Source organism: Ascidia mentula, chromosome 7, assembly GCF_947561715.1.
Source record: "Ascidia mentula chromosome 7, kaAscMent1.1, whole genome shotgun sequence".
NCBI lineage: Eukaryota > Metazoa > Chordata > Ascidiacea > Phlebobranchia > Ascidiidae > Ascidia > Ascidia mentula.
Window position 1 is genome coordinate 7986837 of NC_138572.1, and position 19650 is coordinate 8006486.

At 37.8% G+C, this 19650-nt stretch overlaps 3 protein-coding genes across 4 annotated transcripts; 1 reads left to right on the forward strand and 2 right to left on the reverse strand.

The window, feature by feature from the left end:
• Positions 1–563: 563 nt before the first annotated feature.
• On the reverse strand, positions 564–11258 carry LOC145908266 (protein timeless homolog). Its single transcript, XM_082995508.1, has 26 exons — positions 11136–11258; positions 10914–11067; positions 10478–10595; positions 10176–10384; positions 9825–9939; positions 9636–9769; positions 9221–9397; positions 8723–8896; positions 8174–8308; positions 7648–7751; positions 6801–6945; positions 6255–6408; positions 5840–5994; positions 5509–5606; positions 4965–5097; positions 4307–4475; positions 3725–3909; positions 3499–3581; positions 2780–2980; positions 2566–2659; positions 2297–2367; positions 2125–2211; positions 1942–2064; positions 1421–1530; positions 1034–1143; positions 564–704 (listed from the first exon to the last, which is right to left on the reverse strand). The coding sequence occupies exons 1-26, from the start codon at positions 11215–11217 to the stop codon at positions 614–616; spliced, it is 3411 nt and encodes a 1136-aa protein (XP_082851634.1). The 5' UTR covers positions 11218–11258; the 3' UTR covers positions 564–613.
• Positions 11259–11515: 257 nt separating this feature from the next.
• Positions 11516–12950, forward strand: LOC145908480 (uncharacterized). Its single transcript, XM_082995775.1, has 5 exons — positions 11516–11651; positions 11719–11779; positions 11916–12074; positions 12132–12199; positions 12420–12950. The coding sequence occupies exons 1-5, from the start codon at positions 11553–11555 to the stop codon at positions 12540–12542; spliced, it is 510 nt and encodes a 169-aa protein (XP_082851901.1). The 5' UTR covers positions 11516–11552; the 3' UTR covers positions 12543–12950.
• Positions 12951–12972: 22 nt separating this feature from the next.
• LOC145908479 (alpha-(1,6)-fucosyltransferase-like) lies at positions 12973–17490 on the reverse strand. 2 transcript variants are annotated; one of them, XM_082995773.1, is made up of 8 exons: positions 17312–17490; positions 17119–17168; positions 16220–16314; positions 15023–15269; positions 14451–14706; positions 13971–14135; positions 13682–13832; positions 12973–13320 (listed from the first exon to the last, which is right to left on the reverse strand). In XM_082995773.1, the coding sequence occupies exons 1-8, from the start codon at positions 17386–17388 to the stop codon at positions 12997–12999; spliced, it is 1365 nt and encodes a 454-aa protein (XP_082851899.1). In that variant the 5' UTR covers positions 17389–17490; the 3' UTR covers positions 12973–12996. The 2 variants fall into 2 exon arrangements, with proteins under 2 accessions (XP_082851899.1, XP_082851900.1); XM_082995774.1 differs by lacking the exon at positions 17312–17490 and adding an exon at positions 16452–16541 and having other exon boundaries at positions 17119–17144.
• Positions 17491–19650: the final 2160 nt, after the last annotated feature.

Sequence of the window (19650 nt, forward strand, 5' to 3'; positions counted from 1 at the left end):
GCCGATGGTATTAATTGAGTATGAATTCTGGTGTGGCAAATATGCGGCTTTCCAAAAATCAGATTGATGCAAACACATCGATTTCATTGAATCTATCATTGGCATTGACACAGCGCTTCTCAAATTTTTTTTGTTATATAAAAAAAAATTTCCTTGTGACCCTATTCAAAAGATAAGCGAGATTTAGAAAGCAACTGACGTTGAAATAGATAAATTGCAAAAGCTAATTCGTTTAGCAACCTATTCTTTGTGTAGCACTGTATCAAAGCATAAATTTATCGGGTTACCGGCCAGTATTGTGTACAAAACTTGAAATTAAGCCTTGATATAGGACAATGAAGTTTATGAATTTTTTTTGACATTATTTTTGGAATTAAAAATACGACATTGCAGTTGACCAAATTCTGGAAATTCACTTGTTAAAAATCCCAATAAAACGCTATAATACTTGCAGAAATCATCCAATCACTAGTCTGAAAGCGCTGTAGACTGATCAGGGCATTGCAAAGGAACGAGTTGTTACCAAATCTCTTTGTAATTTTTCTTTTTTTGAGTTAAAAAGCCAGAAGAGAAACATAGAAATGAAAGTGAATATATATCTAAACACATTGTGTTAATCTTCATCTTCATCATCGTCATCTAGAATCATTGCCTTCCTTCTCTTATCCTTGGGTTTCTCTGGCTCAGAGTCGTCGTCGTCGTCACTGTGAATGGGAGTTGATTTGTGTTTGTTTTATACATAATGTATGTTTGAGGCAACCTTCCCCGTTTGAATGACGTCATAACGCATTAATTTATATAAGTAATAGAGAAAATGTATTTTGAGAAGGATTGTTTTTGAAACTGAAAAACTTGGTTTAAGGCGAATATATCATGCTGCTGTGCTGGGTTGCTTTTTGTGAACAGAGGGAATATCTGATCCCATTTAAACGTTGCTAGGCAACTAAGAGTAAGCGCTGTAAAGATCCCTAGCATTTGCATGTGTCAAAAATGACACACATACAAGATTATAACCAAAGTATAAAATATCAACCTGTTCAAAGACTCATTGAGGCGTTTTCGTTTCTTGGTGTGTTCTGATGATTCTACAGCTTTCCGGAGGTGGGAGTCCTTTACACTATGCGGAATACGCCAAAACCGTTCCTAAACGTAACAGTATTATGTATTAAACACCCAACGTTGATTTGGAGTTCCGCTTTTTGAAAAAGTGTTTACGAATTTAAACAAATCAAAATTATTTTGTATTTCGCGCAAAACAATTACGCGGGTAAACAACAAACACAAAAAATGTGACGTGGACACCGATAAAACCATAAAGGTTATTTAAGTCAGGCGTTCAGGTAACTGTGATATCCTCAAGGAGAATCACGCTATGCTGTATCTTTATACAGGGTGTGATAATTTTGTTAGTATTTTTTACCTGTTCGGTTGCAGGTGGATGCACTCCGATGGATTTTAGAAGTTTTTTAAAGGGACGATTGTTCATTGCGTCCTCCTGTTCTTCGGTGATTGGAACAAGCGGGACGAGGTCTTTGGAAATAAGTCAACAATTCTTACCGAGACCAAAATGATTAAATTCATCATTGGTAAGTATGCGAAGCCAATCACCACCGATAATAAAGGTGATCAGCCTCCAATCGTATACCATTTTCGTAAGGTATGATCTGTAGTCATGGGCCATTGAACAATACAATGTTGGCCAAACATGCGGCTGCAGGAAATAATTTAATGTGATTTCGGCATTGAACGTAAAAACCCTTGCAGAAATGCAATTAAAGTGGTTTGAAAATGCGAAGTTTCATAATTTCTGAGGAACGGTTTCGGCTCAATTAAAAGTTGTATCTTATATAAAGGTCGTATTTTATTCTTTTGAAAAAAGACACATTTCCAAATCGAAAAATGACACAAGACCAAATGTTTTCAAACTCGCTATACGTGTACCTCCAGGCTCAACAATATCGCCAGCAACGTTGCCAATACAATCCAATAACCACGTGACCGCGTTATCCAATCCCGCTTCAGAGCAGTCTTTTACCAGAGCTTCGACCGATACATTTGTTGTCTCTGAAAGCAATAAATAGGCGATTAAACAATGGTGTTAAGCAGCAGATTCGCAATATAAACCATTGTCACGTGATTCATCGTCACTCGAGTCCGTTCCGCTTGAATGAACGTCGTTCTGGTCGCTTTCATTGTCGCTGTAACCGCCGCCTATTTCAGACAGAAACATATGCATTGTTATCTTTTTTGTGTAAGTGCATTTACCGGTTGTTAATGCGGTTTGCTGATATCTTACCGATATGCATGATTTCCGGTTCTGAACGTTTCTTTCCAGTTTTTTTTGCTCTTTTCTTGTAAAGTTGTTTTCTGGGAAAAAGTATTTACTTTAGCGTATTACTATTAGCAATAGGTATTACATTAAAAATAAACATAATCGTCACCAAAAGTTGGTAAAGTTTCATTTGCCATACGAACGTATTTTCACATAGCTTACATATTTATAGTACATGGTAAATGAAACACGTAAACACACAAAACGAAGCTGCTTTGCATTTTTCTTCCTACCTATTGCTGACAAGGCCAAGAGAAAGGATCTTTTCAGTTACTTTTCCTTTGGACTTCTTGTTGCTCATCATTTGTATGATGTTTCCAACTGGGTCTGAAACGGCACCATTACAATTAATGCGAGGTATGACGTCACAGGAGCATTCAAATTTTTACCATCAATAAAATGCACCATTTTCTGGTTAATTAGACATAGATAACTAAAACACAATACCGTCCGACGTCGAGAATTCCTCGTATAAACGTTTCAATTCTTCAATATCATCTTCCCGCCACATAGCAGGGACCTTAGAGCCTTTGACCCGTTTTAAGTCGGCCAAGCTATCCACAAGTCCAATATTAACAAGCTGGTTGCAAATTTGGCGCCTGGTTCGCGACTGGTCAGTTATTTTCGATAAGATTCCATCCACCGCGTCTGAACGTAAGTATGATACAAAGTGTATGGTGTTCATGGATTTAATTCCGTGTGTATGAAACGGCAAAAATTCTGCTTTAGATTGAGAATTTTTTGATTTGTAATCGAAACGTCATGACAAAGTGAGATTAATTAAGTTGAAGCTCTTAAGTATTCCGGCTTTAGGAGTCAGTAGATTCGTGTCATGGTTCTTAGTGAGCTATACTGATTCATATACAGGTCATTGTTATTGGTAATGCTTTTGAAAATTGAAGTTGCCAGACGAAAATGTGTCTGGGTCCAATTACTGTACACAAACCATTTGAAACACAAAGTTTCCTCTGGTTTAAAAATAACCGTAACCGTACGAGGAAAAATCAAATAACAGAGAGTAATGCAATTTTCAAGATATAACAAAAAAGGGTTTTAACGTGTAATTAGATGGCAATGTTTTTAATTTTTGTTTGCATTCAACCTAATTCAGTCAATTCAAAGACATAACATAATATATTTTTTAATTGTCACAGAAATGTAATCACCACTATCTTGTTCCTTAAATTGTTTGTAAAGTTCTGTTAGCTCCGCAATTTCCTCTTCAGACCACTGAGCACGACTTGGCTTTCTGTAAAAAAAGTACTGTCCAAATTCCGTTGCATGTGTAGTGCCGGGGGCTTATTAACGTTGTTTAAGCCAAGACATATTGAAAATACGGACGCCCAGTCAAAAATCTTATAAATAAGCACGATTATGACATCTTACACATACTTGGAATTAGAATACGTGCCATATCCTTCTGTCAGTTCATATGCTTCGGACGCTGAACTCCAAAACAGCATTTCGGCGTAAACGCACGTGTTCCTCTCTGCGACTTCGTACAATTTTCCAATCACCCATTTCCCGAAGGCCGCGAGTTCTCTGTAAGACTTGTTGATCACAGTGGCAGCGAATACCTGTTCGTAGGTAAGTTACCTCTTTGGAAACTAAGTCTAATTTCAAAACATACACCGGACAGCAAACAAATTTAACGCGATCTCTTCGAAAGAGCTCGAATCTTGCCTGCCACAAACCTTAAGATGCCGCTATTCTTTCTGATGAGAAAGTTTTAAGGGTAATTAGTGGCCAATGTTTCTTATATTCATGTGTCCCTGTCGATTTTTCAACATTAATACTTTGAACCTTCGTCCCTAGGTCAATCGAGGGCAGTATATAACAACCAGAAGGGCTGCTTTAACCACCCGATTTATTCATAAAAATTACTTATTTTTCGGTATCTAAAGCGTGTTGCAGCGAGCAAGTTGTAATATGAAGTGTCAGGTAGTTAATTCTTAACACGAAACGCAACCCCACCTTCTGGAAGACGCGCAACAGGGAAGCTTGGAAGAGAAGTCCGTACATTTTCAGGTCGAATCCGACACGGTGAAGCATTTTCACCACACAATGGTTCACGTGGACGTCGTTGACTTCGAATTCTTGTAACAGTTTTACATAAGGAACGACAACACGAGAATCAGCAAACCTAAAAGTGGTGCATTGTAAAACATACCAGCTTTGTTATGTAAACAAGGTCAAGTGTTGTAGCCAACTGGCAATGCCAGTAAACCTACAAAATGATGTCGACACTATATAGCTGCGAACGCCAAGTGAAGGACTTGCATATAACAATTCTGCAATATCAGGTGGCCTCAGATTTATCAATTCCACTGTTTATAAACTTATGTTTTTTTGTATCGCATTGTGTTCATTTACACCTGACGAAGCGAGGGAAAATCGCGAAAGCTTGTGTACTGTTTACATTACAAAAGTCGGTCCTTTACAAAAGAGTGCCAATCAGAGAAAGAAATTAAACTTATGAATGAAATCGGAAAACAGTAGCAGACCAAACTCAAGTAGTAAAACATGTTATTACCAATGTAATCTCGTGAAACAACCACTTTACTTGCATAATTATAAGGACATTTACTGTGATAGGCGCTAAGCGCAGTCCCGTGCAAAGTTAACTACTTACTTTTTCACAAACTCCTGAAAATTAAACTCGATTTCTTTCGTCCGCCTGGGGGCGCTCGCCTCTTCCTCGTCCAATTCCTCAATCTCATTTTCCTCTTCCTCATCATGCGGCGGATCTTCAGGTGGCTCAACACCTGTCAGATTAAAACAACAGTATAACCGACAGTTTTGTTACTAGCAAGAACATTGAGAATAATATGGGAGCGTTAGCCAACAGACAAAAGCCAGTCAGGTTTCATCAATGCAGGTTATAGGTGACAAAACGACAACGCAAGCTGCACAAATGCTACCTAGGTCAAAGCAAAGTGCATTTTATACGCAAAAGTGACGCAGCGTACAGTTTGTGCAAGAAGTTGGTAGAGATAAAGGCACATAATACAAGAAAAATTGCTTGTTTTTATATATTTTAGACTGGTATATAAGGTACATGGAAAAGTAGCACTTCTACCAACACAAGTACATCACAAGGACTTCTATACTCCAACATTTAAGGAGGAATTAGCAACCCGCATACAGGAAATGGAGCAGGAAGCGTTTTTACTTACCTGACAAATCAGCCAGGCATATTTCATGGAGTGACGTCACCTCCTCATCATGAGTGGTGTTCTCCCTTCCGAATATGTTTTTCTCCGGCCATACCGACCTATTTCGAAAAGGTAAGTCTAAATACATGTACAACTCGTTCTATTCCGCCAATGGATAAAAAAATTAGCCCTACGCTTTTAAATAAGTAAGTCTCTCTCATTCTTGGGGGTTTAAAGCGGCAAAAAAGGCTTCAGCATTTTGTCTTCACTTTTTATTGTTAATATCAGGTCACTGTATGTACTAAATAGAACAGAACGTAGATAAAATGATCATCACAAAATGTGGAGATACCTCGCTGTTCGCAGAACAGTGATTGCTTCCTCCGACTGATCTTCGAGTAGATGACACTGGATTCGGAGAAGAGCTTGTTGTTGTTGAACTTCCTCGGTAACAGCGGATGTTGGGTCGAAAATGTTGTGGGAAACTGTTTCGTTGTCACGCGAAACCTACATTGCAGAAATAGCGAGGATAGGGAATTGAGTAAGTAAGTTTTTCTCATAAACACAGACCTGTTATGTCACATCAGATTAGCTTTGGCGTCCATACCACTCTGCAGAAGTTCAATTTACAAGACATGCAAGTTCAGATTAACTGAAGGCATTTTTAGCCGGAGGCGTGCATTCAAAAGTTGGAACTAAAGTCGAATTACCACCATATTACAACACTAAATAGCCTATTAAGTAAGTTTTACTTAAGGTATAACCACCTCTACGGCTGTTGCGACTGCTCCCTGTATTTCGCCCCATTTCGCAGCTTTTTCTTCTTCTGTGAATGTTTTGCGCTCATTGTGTGACGTCACCTTCTTCTTGCGTTTCTTTCCTGGTCCCCGCACTTTCTTCTGTACGACCACTTTCTTACCTCTGTAAAATTTATGTTCGACGGTTGAAACGCAGAAAAGAAATAAAAAAATGGGCAAGATGCGGACAGTGGCAGTGTTTTAACCCCACACAATGTCTTGCCTGGGCAGTAAACTTACAAGGCCGTACTCACACCAGCTGTACTGGTGATACGTGATATAGGCCTGAACATTGTGTACTGCTCACAAAAATGTTTATCTCCTTACAATAATTAGGACATGTCAAGAACAATTTGGCACTGGATCCAAAAATCCCATGCCAAAAGGAACAAGGTTGTTTTTCCTATTTTGCAAACACCAACAAAAGTGGCGCGAACAGTGTTGATGTCCAACTACATAATGAGATCTCTCAATCTAATCAAATAAAACCGTGGAAGTGGCTCAAATCTTTCTTACTTGCAGAAATTTTCAAACATCTTGAGGAAAAGGTGCGTGGATTTGACGACATCCCGAAGAAACGTACGGGTCTGTTTTCGTTCGTCGTATTTTCGCAGCAACGTGAGAAATATTTCGCGGTACTCAACGATGTAAAAAATGTTGTCTGTGGTAAATGTAGTCAGTATTTTTCAACCTTTTTGAGCCACGGAACACTTTTTTAAAAATAATTTTGCGGAACACCAAATTGTTGGAAGTACTGCGGCATTGTCCTTTACCAGCGACAGGCTCGCGCAATTACATTCTTATTATTACAAAACGAGTCTTATTGTTACACAACATTAAATGAAGCAATTCACGATGGAACATTCAAACTGATGATAGTGGATGATTACTTTCATAAACCTATTTATGCCCTTTGTGATAAACAAGTGATTTTCGACCCGTGTTCCAAGGAACACCAGGCAATTCTTGCGGAACACCTGACGATCTGTCAAGGAACACTGGTGTTCCTCGGAACACCGGTTGAAAATCACTGCAATAAGTATCATAACGAAGGACAGGGAAACCTATTAAGTTTAAATAACGGGGATGGTGTTATGTGTTAGACTATAGAATTAATAATTTTGAAAAACAAGCCCTTAAAATCTTACTTCTGTGTTGCCAATAGAACCTTAACTAAAAGAGGGCCCCACAAGCCCAATGACAAGCATGCCTCCAAAATGTTACATATAGTTTGTTTAATGGGCTGTATGGCGAAGGGCTATTAGAATTGCAATCCAAACCCTTGAATTCACATGTGGGTTTCGTATATTACATGTCAAAAAGGTACACTGTACAATAAGACAAAGGTGGTTTATAAGCATACTCATAAGCACTCTGGCACTTTCGTTGAGGGACGAGTTCTGCGACGTCTCCATCATATGAACGGTCATTAGGAACTCGTAGTAACACTTCAAGGCAAGGTGCATTCTGGATGATACAACTATGTTATATTCGGCTTTAATATTATTCACTGTATCACAGCCAAGCTGGATCAGTCACTTTTCCCGACAAGTCGGAGAGAGTTTCAAAAAAATCAAGCTACGGGGAGGTTTAAACTCACGACCCTGGGCTAACCAGGCCAAATGCCCTATGACTGAGCTACGGGAGCTCAGCGGTCAGAAGGTATTGTGTTAAGATACGCGGGAGTGATGGAGCAAAACTTTCCTTCTTGTCACACGATAGCACGAAACCTTTCTAGCTTTAAATACACTTTTTTAATATTTGCATACACCTTAAGAGCTGCATACAGGGTGTACACACTGTTTCGAACTGTAAGGTCTCATAATGTAAAAGCTAGCACAGTCATACCTATGAATATAATGGCTCTTTTTGCACATATATACATTCACCTTTTCCCCCAAGAAACAGCTTCGTGTTTGTCAACGGTCATCAGTTCCAGGTGATTCACCATCTGTGTGTCGAGAAAGTGGAGCGTGGACAACTGCATGGTCTCCGATACAAGCTCGATTCTGAAGTTGTGATACCTGCCCATACAAACACAACCAGTTTTCGGTCGGAATTGGATGAAACTTAGCCGCGTTCGCGGACAGCACTTTGATGCATTTGTATGCACTCCATTTGCGGTGGCACCAAACCTCAGTATATACTTACCGTAATAAGCTAGGTAACCAGGCATTTGCAACACAAAATTATTTTAGGTATTAGTATTTTACATGAAAATTAGTAATATTAGGATTTACGTGATTATGCATTAGCAAATTGCAAATTAATATCTAATTTATGCAACAGAGCGTCGCGACGCAGTCAATAGTAAAAACTATAACACGAGAAGACATCAACATTTTGACATGATTTGTAACATAACACACAACTACTAAAAGGTACTAATGAGTATTGATAACTATAGCAGTCCATTTACAAGAAGAAGTGAAATAGACCTGTTGAAAGCGAGGAAAAAACCCATAGCCCAAAAAAAGTAAGTCTCGTCTTGGTCTTGTGCCTTTTCTCTGGAGATTCTGTCCTTAATTGATCGCATCAACACGTTGTAACCATTTTCCAACAACCCGTTGCAGAACGATTTAAGCATCACGCGAATGTTTCCAGACGACTCTCTGTTAATAGCCCGAAAGAAAAGTTATAAGTCAAAGCATGTGTTTTGTTATATGCTAAGTGTTAATTGACTGCAGGTGTAACAAAGTTAAGGTACAACACCAATTAACAGCTAAAAACAAGTATAAACAATGAAGCGGTAGAAGCCCGGAAGTTCTTGAATTATTAATGTAATGTATTTGAAAGAATGCAAAAGTAGGGTTATTGATATTTTATAACATTTTGTATAACCTGGCCAGGTTATTTAAACTGAATACAGCCATTAACAAGGTTGGTAGTACACATTTTAATAGTGAAAAGCAAAAAATCTTGGCAAACATGCTTACCTTTTAATAGAGTCATCTACCAAGGCACGTCGATTGCGTGCTTTTCTTACTTTGGCCTTGCCTTCATCAAAAGATATTTTATCACAGTGTCTGACTGCCTTGTGTAAAATAACATCCTTAGCATCCGCCAATGCTTTAGTCCCCATAGACACATATGTGCCACCAAATCTGGAGTGCCTTAAAACACATTGGTGTACTTGTTGCGAGCACAATTGCCCAGGATGTTATATTGATACACACCTAAATTGATAAGTTGCATTGCAAAATGGACTACAGTACTTAAATTATAAATAAAAGTCCATATTCTTATAAATAAAAGTCCACACATTCTGCATATTAAATTTACAATTGCATTTTTGGGATTCAAAATACAAACTGATAGTTAATATTCGTGACTTGCACAGTACACCCATACCAGGGAGTCATTTTTGCCCGATTTTGTCTCCTTTTTGCATCCTCAGCTCTTCTCAACTCCAATAATTCATTGCCCTCTTTTTCTCTTTGAGATGCATTAGGAACTGTTCCAGCTTTCGCAAGGCACTCAGCAGTCTGTACATTATTTACCACTTACTTTATTAATTACAGTTTATAACATAATACAAACCTGTTCTTTCAAAAACAGGCAGATAATTTCCATCAAGTGAAGACAGAACTCCTGTTCAGTACTGGAATTGCTCATATATAGGAGAAGCGATTCAACCCCAGCTGCATGGATTTGCCTTAATAAAAGAAAATCTAAACAGATTAGGATGTACAAAAACCATCAAAAATGACTTCTAGTTGTTTATATTTTAATTTAAACCAATCGACTGCGAGCAAAAAAGCATCATTGATGTTATGCAAAAATAAGCTATCATATTCTTGTAGCTTAAAGCGACATGAAAGTCTAACTAGCTTGATAACAATAACCCTCCAAAAAGCAAGGTGGTTGTACATATATGGGAAACTTATTTACCATAACAGTTTGTCATGGGTTGACATATTTTCTGATGTTTTTTCTATGTCTTCATTAGTAGGTGGAACATGTAACAGATTTCTTAACAAGACAAGGAATCTTTCTATGACAAGACCTTCTTCAGGCCTCCTGTCTTCCCAATCTGTCTCCAGGATGTCATAAACCTTTTGGGTCAGTACCTTCCAAACTTTTTCATGACTTCCAAAAGCCTAAAATATTGTGCGAACATACCAACAATTGTATAGGCTTTTTTGCATAGCATGAAATTAAGGACACCAATGAGAATGTACACAAACTAATACCTCTTTGTATGCTTGATTGTGTGCAAGGACCTCAAGATAGTGATGATGCATAACCGTATCCTTTGGTATGTTTCCACCAAAGCATAGTAAGGCAGGTTGTGTCAGGTTTATCAACAATCTACACACAAAAATGTTAAAAGTGCCTTTACATTGGTTGATCGCTAAAGATTTTTGGAAAGTAATTTGGTAATTAATGTAAATATGCAAAAAAATCTACTTGCGAATGCATGTTTTAAATGCATGATTTAAAAGATACCAGTTGCAGTAATATGCTGTTCTGGAATAAAAGACAATGCCCAACCGATGGCGAGATTCTCATACAGCTAATGAACATGTTTACCACATCAATATAAACAAACACCCTGACAAGTTACTTAAAGTTCAACAAAAAATGCTATTCATTTACAGTGAAAGTCTGGAAGTGACCCAATAATACCTGAGAACAGCATGAAACAAATCAGAATCGGACACATATTGACAAATTATTGGAATCAGGTCATTTTGCACCACATGAGCTGATCCAAGCTGCACCCTTATGTCTCTGGTGCTATCCTCGCTGTGCAGATACTTGATCAGGCATTTTATGTTATCTGGAGCAGAGATAGTGTTTAAAGACAATGTTATTGCCTAATGCAGTGCGATTGAATCTTTTACTCACCTAAACAGTCGGGCTCTTTGTAGTAGTTTTCTTCTTCAAGGTAGCCCAAAGCATTGCAGGTTGCCAGCAGTTCAGAATTCATAGTTGAATTTAACAAAATTACCAAAAACTACGGTTTTTGCGATACAAAATTTTGTTTGGCGCGAAACATTTCCGATCATTGGATGAAACATAACTTCATTGGACATTAACCAGAAAACTGCGAAAACAAGTGTTTTTGTTGACTTGCAGTGTATTTTTCAAAAGAACACACATTTCCAAAAATCAAATTTAGCGAACAGACATGTTTTGTAGAGTTTATGTATCCAAATAACTATATTCCTAATAAAATCACTCATGCAGTATATTTGGAAGTGAGTAACTTTTACCAAACCACGTAAAGTCCATGTTTAAAATCTTAAACTTGTGCATGCAGTTATGGAGAAAACTTCCAAGAAGACTGTTGAAGCAAAAATAAAGAAGGGCACTAAAAGTCCAGGAGCTACAAGAGGAAGAAAACGAAAGTTAAACCATGAGGTTCGTGTTTTACACAGATTTTTGTAAACATGCTTATGGAAACAAACCTTGATTCCGTTTCCTGTAGACCAATCCAACAAGCGGAAATGTCAATGAAGTTTCAAGTCCAAGTCAAACAAAACAGGATGGTAAAATACTTTTTAATTGATTAGATTATATTAATGATGTGTTTTGGCAAAAAAATTATGCCAACAACCATTCGACTCTGTTCTCACTTGTAAAATTAGAGCATTAATTTAATTAAAGGTTTTTGTCTGACTACAGGCACTCATTCTTCCACGAAAACTCCTTCAAAAGAGGTTCTGTGCTTTAAGAACCCAACGCACAGAGACGAAGGGTTTGTCATTCAAACAAGGATTTGGAAAAACTTGAAACAAATAATGAACACACAGAAGTCTCAAGCATTGCCAGGGGAAATAACATGTGAGATGATTGTTTTGTAAAAAAAATGCTCAATACTTTATGCTTGTGTAATAATAGATGCAAGCATTGATGCTCCAGCTACAACCAAACCTAAAAAGAAGTATTCTGATTTGTCTGGCTTGCCAGTAAGTTGTTGTTAAATATTTTTTGATATGTTTTTACCATGAAATATCTTTTTATGGCAGCATCAACAGAATAGATTTATTGAAACTAAATCAAATGGCATCGTCAGCAACTGTAGTTGTTTGTAAATTGAAGAAAATACTGTACAACCAATTTGTGTATTATTGTAAATATAACTGCAAAGGCATCAAATTAACCTATGAATTTTTTACATAATTTCAGGCACTTTATACTGATCCTCACACCAAACTGAGGTATGCAAATTCTAATGAATATCGACAAATACAACATCTTTCAAGTGACACAATTACTGGTCTGCTGGCCCTTCGCAAAGCTAGCCACTAGAACTTATCAATCACAATTCCAATGTGGTTTGCTGATATTGTTCAAAAGATGTTGGTGGTGAAGTTCAGTACTTCTGATGCAACAAAGCAAGTATAGATTGTGGAATGCAAATTCCGCTGAATATGAGATATTGCAGAAGAAAAATGAGTTGCAGAAGCTGTAGTGCTGGGTATATTATATCAAAAAATAAACAGTTTAAATAACCATTCTGGGCATATAGATAACATACTCTGCATATTTTTGACAATTAAAAACAAGACGTTTTATTGCACTGACAACATTAGCTGTATACACACAACGTCAAGGCATACATTTGGTTGTTTTTTAACGAAATTTTTTGTTCCCATAGTAAAGGTGAAAAAATATGCAAATACGAAAATTGTAAATATATTCCTGTGACAAAACAACTGTGTTTTGTGTTTTACTGAAAGACAGGCCAGCAATCAAAAATAATTTACACAAAAGGCAACGAAGTGTTTTTAAACAAAGCATAGGGTGCTGGGAGTGGAATTTTTCTCACTTTCGTTTCCGGGTAACTCCCTTTTTGTCCCGTCCGCGTATTCGTTCCTTTGCAGTTTATTCTGCACCATGCATTTTTAATAACGTCGCCCGTGCGAAATTGAAGTTCGTTCTTTTTTGTGGCATTGTGATCTTCTATTGCGATATTGTCAATGTTCACCATGCCATAGAAAAACCAGCCGATATCAATGGATATTGATGACATTAAATGTTGGTCGTCACTTCTTGCCAACAGCATTTCATGAGTCATTCGGCCAATCTGTGTGTTGTAAACAAATTTGCCGTATTTTTATTCAGGTAAAAGCTGATAATGATCGTATAAACAAAAAACTGCCTACAACAAATAAGTATAGTTATAATAGACTTTGTGCGTTGGTTTCAAATGTCTGCGAACTCCACGAACCAATTTTTCATATTTGGTTCAGTCTCGTCAATGCAATCAAATAAATCGTTAGCCGGAATAGCTTGTACTTGATATCATAAACTACTTCTTGAATAAGATTGTTAGTTACAGGCAGCTATTTCTTTAATTTTCTGCGGCCATTTTATAGTTGGTTCGGAAATGGAAAGCGTTTCATAACGTTGTATTTCCAATATTTATTCTTTACTGGGACACCTACGTTTGAAGAGAATGTGCACACGACGAAATCACATTCCCCGAGAAGAGATATGTCTTTTACAATCCCCCAGAAAGCTTCATCGCTTCTTCGCCGTTTCATTTGAGCGTAATACGCGTTATCACTCAAGCACATGAATTTGTACTGTGGATACCTGTAAAAATGAGCATAATCATGAAACCGTTCAAATTTGTTTTGGACAAGGTACGGTATTTGCATAGCCTACTTCCACCATATTGTGCACTTAGTGCTCTTGAAAAAGATACTTTAATGAAGATATTTTAAAAAATACTTTTTCTTGGCCTCGTCATAGACTGCAAGATCATCGGTGGCCAGAAAAATTCGCCTTTCGGTCACATTGCGCTCTTGAAACCACTGCTCTGCTTGCAGCATATATTCCCCAATCTCGTGAAGTTTCGCATCGTGAGCCAATTTGTCCGTTCGTCTGACGTGAATCCTGCAACCAATGATACTGACGGATATCGCGGTGATACTGACGGAACCAATGAACACAAAGTGGAAAAACGTAGAAAAATAAAATCCCGTATCTCTGCAACTACTGGCACTGTAATCTACGTTTAATTTTCAAAAAAATTTTATTGTCGTTTAAACGTCCCTTACGTAATTAAGCTATACAATACACATAATACTATTCGTAGTGAAATTGCTCTAGACTGATGAAATGTTTATGCATTTCAAAAGTTTCTCCAGATCTGTTCAAAGCTTTGTTTACGTAATATTAATAGGAATTACAGGAAAGCCTTCATATTACCCAACAACGGGATGTTCGAACCCCATTTTTGTCTTAATTTCTTTTATTTCCTGTCCAAGGCTTGGTTGCATTCTGGTAATGTAGATCATCAGTTGGCCAAGCCACCACGCATGAGAATCATCTCCGAAGGGTTTCAGATACTCTTTAAAGACGCCAGGGTAGGTGAACGGAGCGAAGTGAGTGAACGGTTTAACAACTCCAGTTACAGTCAACTTTACCACACGCTTTCCTGCAGTGGTCTCCACTTCCCCATCACCTGGAAAAGTAACGTTTTTTACACAAGCAATACTAACAGTAGTAAAAGTTAACTTATTAGGGTTTGCGCCAGGGCCATAGAAACCCACACAAACTTTAGTGCGGTTAACGTTTGAATTGTGATGTTAAATTCTAATGAAGTCTTGCTGTATGGCAGACGAAACGTACGTTAAGTTATGCCAGAAGAGCAGTCGTATTTACATTCAAAAAGTTCAAGATCCAATACATTTTTTTCAGAAAGTAAGAAATGTCTAAAAAATGCATTATGTCTATTGGTCCTTTGTCTGCTAACGTCCAACAAAATGTTGATCCTTTACCTTGAATCGTTTCTGCCTCGTTATATTCGGTATCTGACCAATCGCATGTACCGCTTAATGGCAAATAGGCATCGGTGATGGACTGGACTTTTGAATACCCTCGCAGAATCATATCGAGAACCAGAGTCCTATTAGTTCCCGTAGCCAAGAGAAGACACGTGGAAATATGATGAAGTCGACAACCCATTCCACATTGGGCCTTTACTTTGCACAAAAGCTTTCTGGCCGTGGTACAGTTGCTTGGGTTCTTCGAGAAAACAATACATATAGTGATGTTAAGTTTTTGTTTTAACAGTTACGACGTATATTATATCTCACTACGACACATACACCAGATTTAGGAAATACATGGGACATTAATCATTTAAAGAACGTGTTTTCCCAGTACTTTGCGCCTGCATACTGTTTGCTTGTTTTGTTTGGCAAGTCAAGTACATAGAATAAACTTGTTCAAGGGGTTTCATCAATAGTGGCTTTGAGCCTGCTGGATAATAAAAATGCCTCAAGCTTTCAACCAATGAAAAGTTGTTAGATGCAAAACGATTAGCTTGAGAACGCGTACAATTAAATACAAGTCCACAAGCAGACGTGGGACATTGACAACTTTTGAAAATTACAACTAAACATAGCTAATTGCTGGTGGTTGATTCATGTCCAGCGCTATGCGGGAGCCAGTGACGTTAATTCGAAGGGTTTTTCAGTTACAAACCGGCACTGCATGTGTCGTACTGTTTTCAAATTTGCAATAACTTAAATTTATTTCAAGTTGAGCATGGAAAAGAACAAGGCAAAATTGTCACAAAAGACTGCAAGAATCAACCTGTGCATCTCAGTGTCTTTTACGAGGGTATATTCCCGGAACTAAAAAATGGGTGACAGAAGATCTCAGTGCGCTTTGAGCACACCCTTCAATGCGCAAAAAATTGTGGTCTTCTAAATTCTAGCTTCAAAAAACTGACGTTTAATTGTTCCTTTCTTATGGGGTCGTTTTGTAAGTCAAGTGGCCATGGACAAACAGCAGTCAGACAGCTGTTTGCTTGCCAAATAGAGTTTGACCTTTGGTATAGCTAAAGGGACCGACGAACGGTTGGAAAGCACACGCGGAACTATAAATAACGAATAGATTTACGGTGAACTATATGGATATAATGTCAAGAAGCAGTTGCTCAACAACATCGAGTACCGTGCGCTGCTTACCTGCAAAGTTTCAAGTTTGTCCTGCACGAATTCACGTAAGCGTTTCAGTTGGAATGACACGGGTGGCTGCGGGAGTATTTCTTGTGTGACATTTGCTGTTGGAACAAAATAGCGAGTGTGAAAAAGACAGCTAACAAAGTGTTTCTCAACCTCAAATTCTCGGATTCAAATATGTCTATGAACGGTTTTGGCCGAGTCCGCAAGCACTTTGCCACCAACAGACATCTTTTACCGACAATTTCCATATTCTATTTGGCGCAATCCACATGTTGTTGCACATTTTGGTAAAAAGCGACGTGTTTCATTTGGCTTTGTTTCAAAACTGTAAGAAAATAGTATTTAAAAAGCCACCAGATGGCTTGAATAACACTACAGTCGTATAGGCCCAGAATATTTTGCAGTGTTGTAGTCTATGGTTACTGCCTCGTTGCCTATTGTTAAAACAAAACAGTCAAATTCAACAAATGGTATCTGACACGATTTGACAACCATGGTTCCCCAAGTCTATTCACTTGTCAAGCAAGGAAATAAGGCTCACTGTGAGATAAGCATGCTCATAAAATAAATTAAATCTGTTGAAAATGTTCTTAATTTTGTTGCACATTTTCTATGAGTCTGTGTGCAGTGGTGCAGAGGCAGAAAAAGGGGACCAAAACGGTTGACAAAAACTGACGTTTATATAAATCTATTTTATATGTTGTAGGCAAGCTTACATTTCTTTTCAGCAAATACATGGAGTAAAACAAAGAGGCTCTACTTGCTCGCCTCTCCAATCGACATTTTAACGAAAAAAATTATTATTTCAGTTAATTGAAATAAGCCACTTGGTTATCGCTTAAATGCAATTGAATTAAAGCTGCCACAAAAACACTACAAAAACGACCAAAAGTTAAAATAACCTGCATTTTCAGTTGAAGTTTGAATCCATTTCCCCAGACGCTCCTGAATTCTGAAAAAATCACATACCAATCTTCAATTAAGGCAACTTTGTTGCAAACGCAAACAAACTTGTTTAAATTTACTTTACTTTTGCTTCAAGGCGAAAGGCTGAGATAATACAAGCTGTGACGCTTTTGGGTTAAATCATATTACCTCGCATTTTGGGAAATGGTGATCAACACTGTTGTCAGAAGGAGAATGAAAAGTAACTTTTGGTTTGATGAAACCATTTTAAACCAATATTTACATGGGTTGTTCGTGTATACAGGACAATAAGAAATTTACAAAGAGAAACACGGCAATCTCATTCGATTCTCTACACTAAGTTGACAAATGCTGAAATTATATTACAATAAAAATCGTCAAAGTGCCGAAAACCAGAATGTGTAGAGCATTGCTTAAAACGTCTACCTAAATAATAACACTGCCGTATATCTGACTCCTGATAAAAAGGCTGCTATCAAACCCAAAGTCAATCGATCAGTTTAATACATAATAAACAAGCGCGCGAGGTTATATATTAAAGTGTTGCAAACCACGCGTACAAAACGTCTCTGTCCTATTTGACTTTAGTTCGTCTTCCATACGCAACAGGCATGTGTGGCTTAATGAGTTCGGATTACCCCGTGACTCATTTGAAAAGGCGGCTTGTTGCTGGAAGTGTCACAAAAGGTTGACCAGATCTTCCATGCATACGGACGAATACCACCTTCGCCGAAAATAAGTTGATATGGGTTTGCAGCGTGATTATTATCCGACATTAAAAAAAATGGGTGATGCAAGAAATAAACAACATAATAATTGCAAATATGACGTCGACACTACAAATGCAAGGGCACTAATCAATGTTTGGCACTGCCTGGAAAAAAATTTTGGCACTGCCTGGAAAAAAAAACTAAACTGTTTTGACATGTCGCTAGGATTTTTGATATGCAACCCATTTCAGGAATTTTCACTCTGGGAAAAGTGTTAACTATATGAAGTGTACCCACAAACGTTTAAATTTGTTTTTTCATCGTGCTTTGTTTATCTTGGAATTAGCACTCCACACAATTAGCGGGCATTGTGAAGCTTTAAGAAAACACGTGGGCCGTTTAGGAAGAAGGCGGTTGTCGGAGAATAGAGATTTGATATAACACAGTAAAGTGTATTCCAATTAATGTCAGAGACAATTGGTTAACATAAAAAACAACCACGTCCTTTTGTTGTTATTCAGGCCCAACTATATATATATATATATCATAACTTACGGGTTGAACATCACCGCAAGCAATAGGAATAATTATAATAATTTCAAGAGGAAACAAGATATTTTGTTGCTGACGCTACCGCAAGCACAATATTCAATAAATTCAAAGCTCTTCTGGCAAAAAAATGTTCAGGTCTTTAGCAATCCGACACTTATCAGAACAAGTACGCAAACATTATTCCAAGACATCAGCACTATTCGATTACCAGACTGTCGTTGGCTAATCACGTTCCTCATACAGGGTGCTGAATAAACAAGAAAAAATGAGCCAGAATATGGCGGCAAACGCCAACGAACAACAGTAATCTACCACCGACAATACAGCTTTCTTGTTTAGGTGTTTTTATCTGGAATGTGACGATAAAAAAATTTACAAAACATAACAGAAACCCAAAGCTAATTATTTTTATTTGATAAACTTGCAAATAGAGGGACATATACGTTGCACCTAAAACGATTGTGGCACAAAACAAGAAGTGTATAATATATTCAATGAGTTACTGCCAGATGCAACGACGGAACAATTCGTTCAGACGTAAATCCAGTATGGGTCTCTCGTGCACGCAAAGGATAGGTTTCTGCACACAGAAGCCAACAGTAACGTCTGATCGAAACGCTTATACAGACGAACCAAAGTTACGTGACTGGGGAATCTGAGTAGTCATCTTCCGTTAAAAACGCACTTAAACTGGAGGAAGTAATAATACCGATACGTTTTGGCGTCAATTTCAATAGTCATATATACTCTTCGTAAATACATGGTAGTTCTCAGTGCTAGATTAAGGCCCTTTTCGCACCAAAATGTGACACGTGGCTTAACAATACGCATACATTGCGTTCACCACTAATGAGAGAAAACACCATAAACAATTGTCCCGTCACAATGCTGACTAAATGTACCCATCATTTTCACAATGGGTTATGATTCAGGGCGGAGGTTGATGTCGTTAACCTATCAAACGCATCATACCCAACTTGTCACTGACAGAAAAACTTATTTTGTATCTGCTGAGTTTCTCCACGCATAGTTAAAACAAAATGTTTTGTTTTACTGGACTAATAACCTTGTGTTGTGCTGTTGTTGCCGTCAGGCCTAATGTATTTTAATTATTCTGTTGCCACAATTAAACGACTTTTAGTGCAGGAAGACCAGATTTATTAAAATACAATTATCCTGGCTCAGTACTGGCTGCAAAAGGGTAAACGTCACGTGTGCTAAAACCACCCCATTACGCACTACCCT

Coding starts and splice junctions, on each gene's coding strand:
- LOC145908266 (XM_082995508.1), bottom strand. CDS start 11,217: ATGAATTCTGAACTGCTGGCAACCTGCAATGCTTTGGGCTACCTTGAA. Junction 8,309..8,722: donor TTTTTCCTCGCTTTCAACAG/GTCTATTTCACT, acceptor TTGTATGGGCAG/GTATCACAACTTCAGAATCG. Junction 2,212..2,296: donor ACCGGAAATCATGCATATCG/GTAAGATATCAG, acceptor TGTCTGAAATAG/GCGGCGGTTACAGCGACAAT.
- LOC145908480 (XM_082995775.1), top strand. CDS start 11,553: ATGGAGAAAACTTCCAAGAAGACTGTTGAAGCAAAAATAAAGAAGGGC. Junction 11,652..11,718: donor AACGAAAGTTAAACCATGAG/GTTCGTGTTTTA, acceptor CGTTTCCTGTAG/ACCAATCCAACAAGCGGAAA. Junction 12,200..12,419: donor CTGATTTGTCTGGCTTGCCA/GTAAGTTGTTGT, acceptor ACATAATTTCAG/GCACTTTATACTGATCCTCA.
- LOC145908479 (XM_082995773.1), bottom strand. CDS start 17,388: ATGGTTTCATCAAACCAAAAGTTACTTTTCATTCTCCTTCTGACAACA. Junction 16,315..17,118: donor AACTTCAACTGAAAATGCAG/GTTATTTTAACT, acceptor TTGTTCCAACAG/CAAATGTCACACAAGAAATA. Junction 15,270..16,219: donor ACAAACTTGAAACTTTGCAG/GTAAGCAGCGCA, acceptor GTTTTCTCGAAG/AACCCAAGCAACTGTACCAC.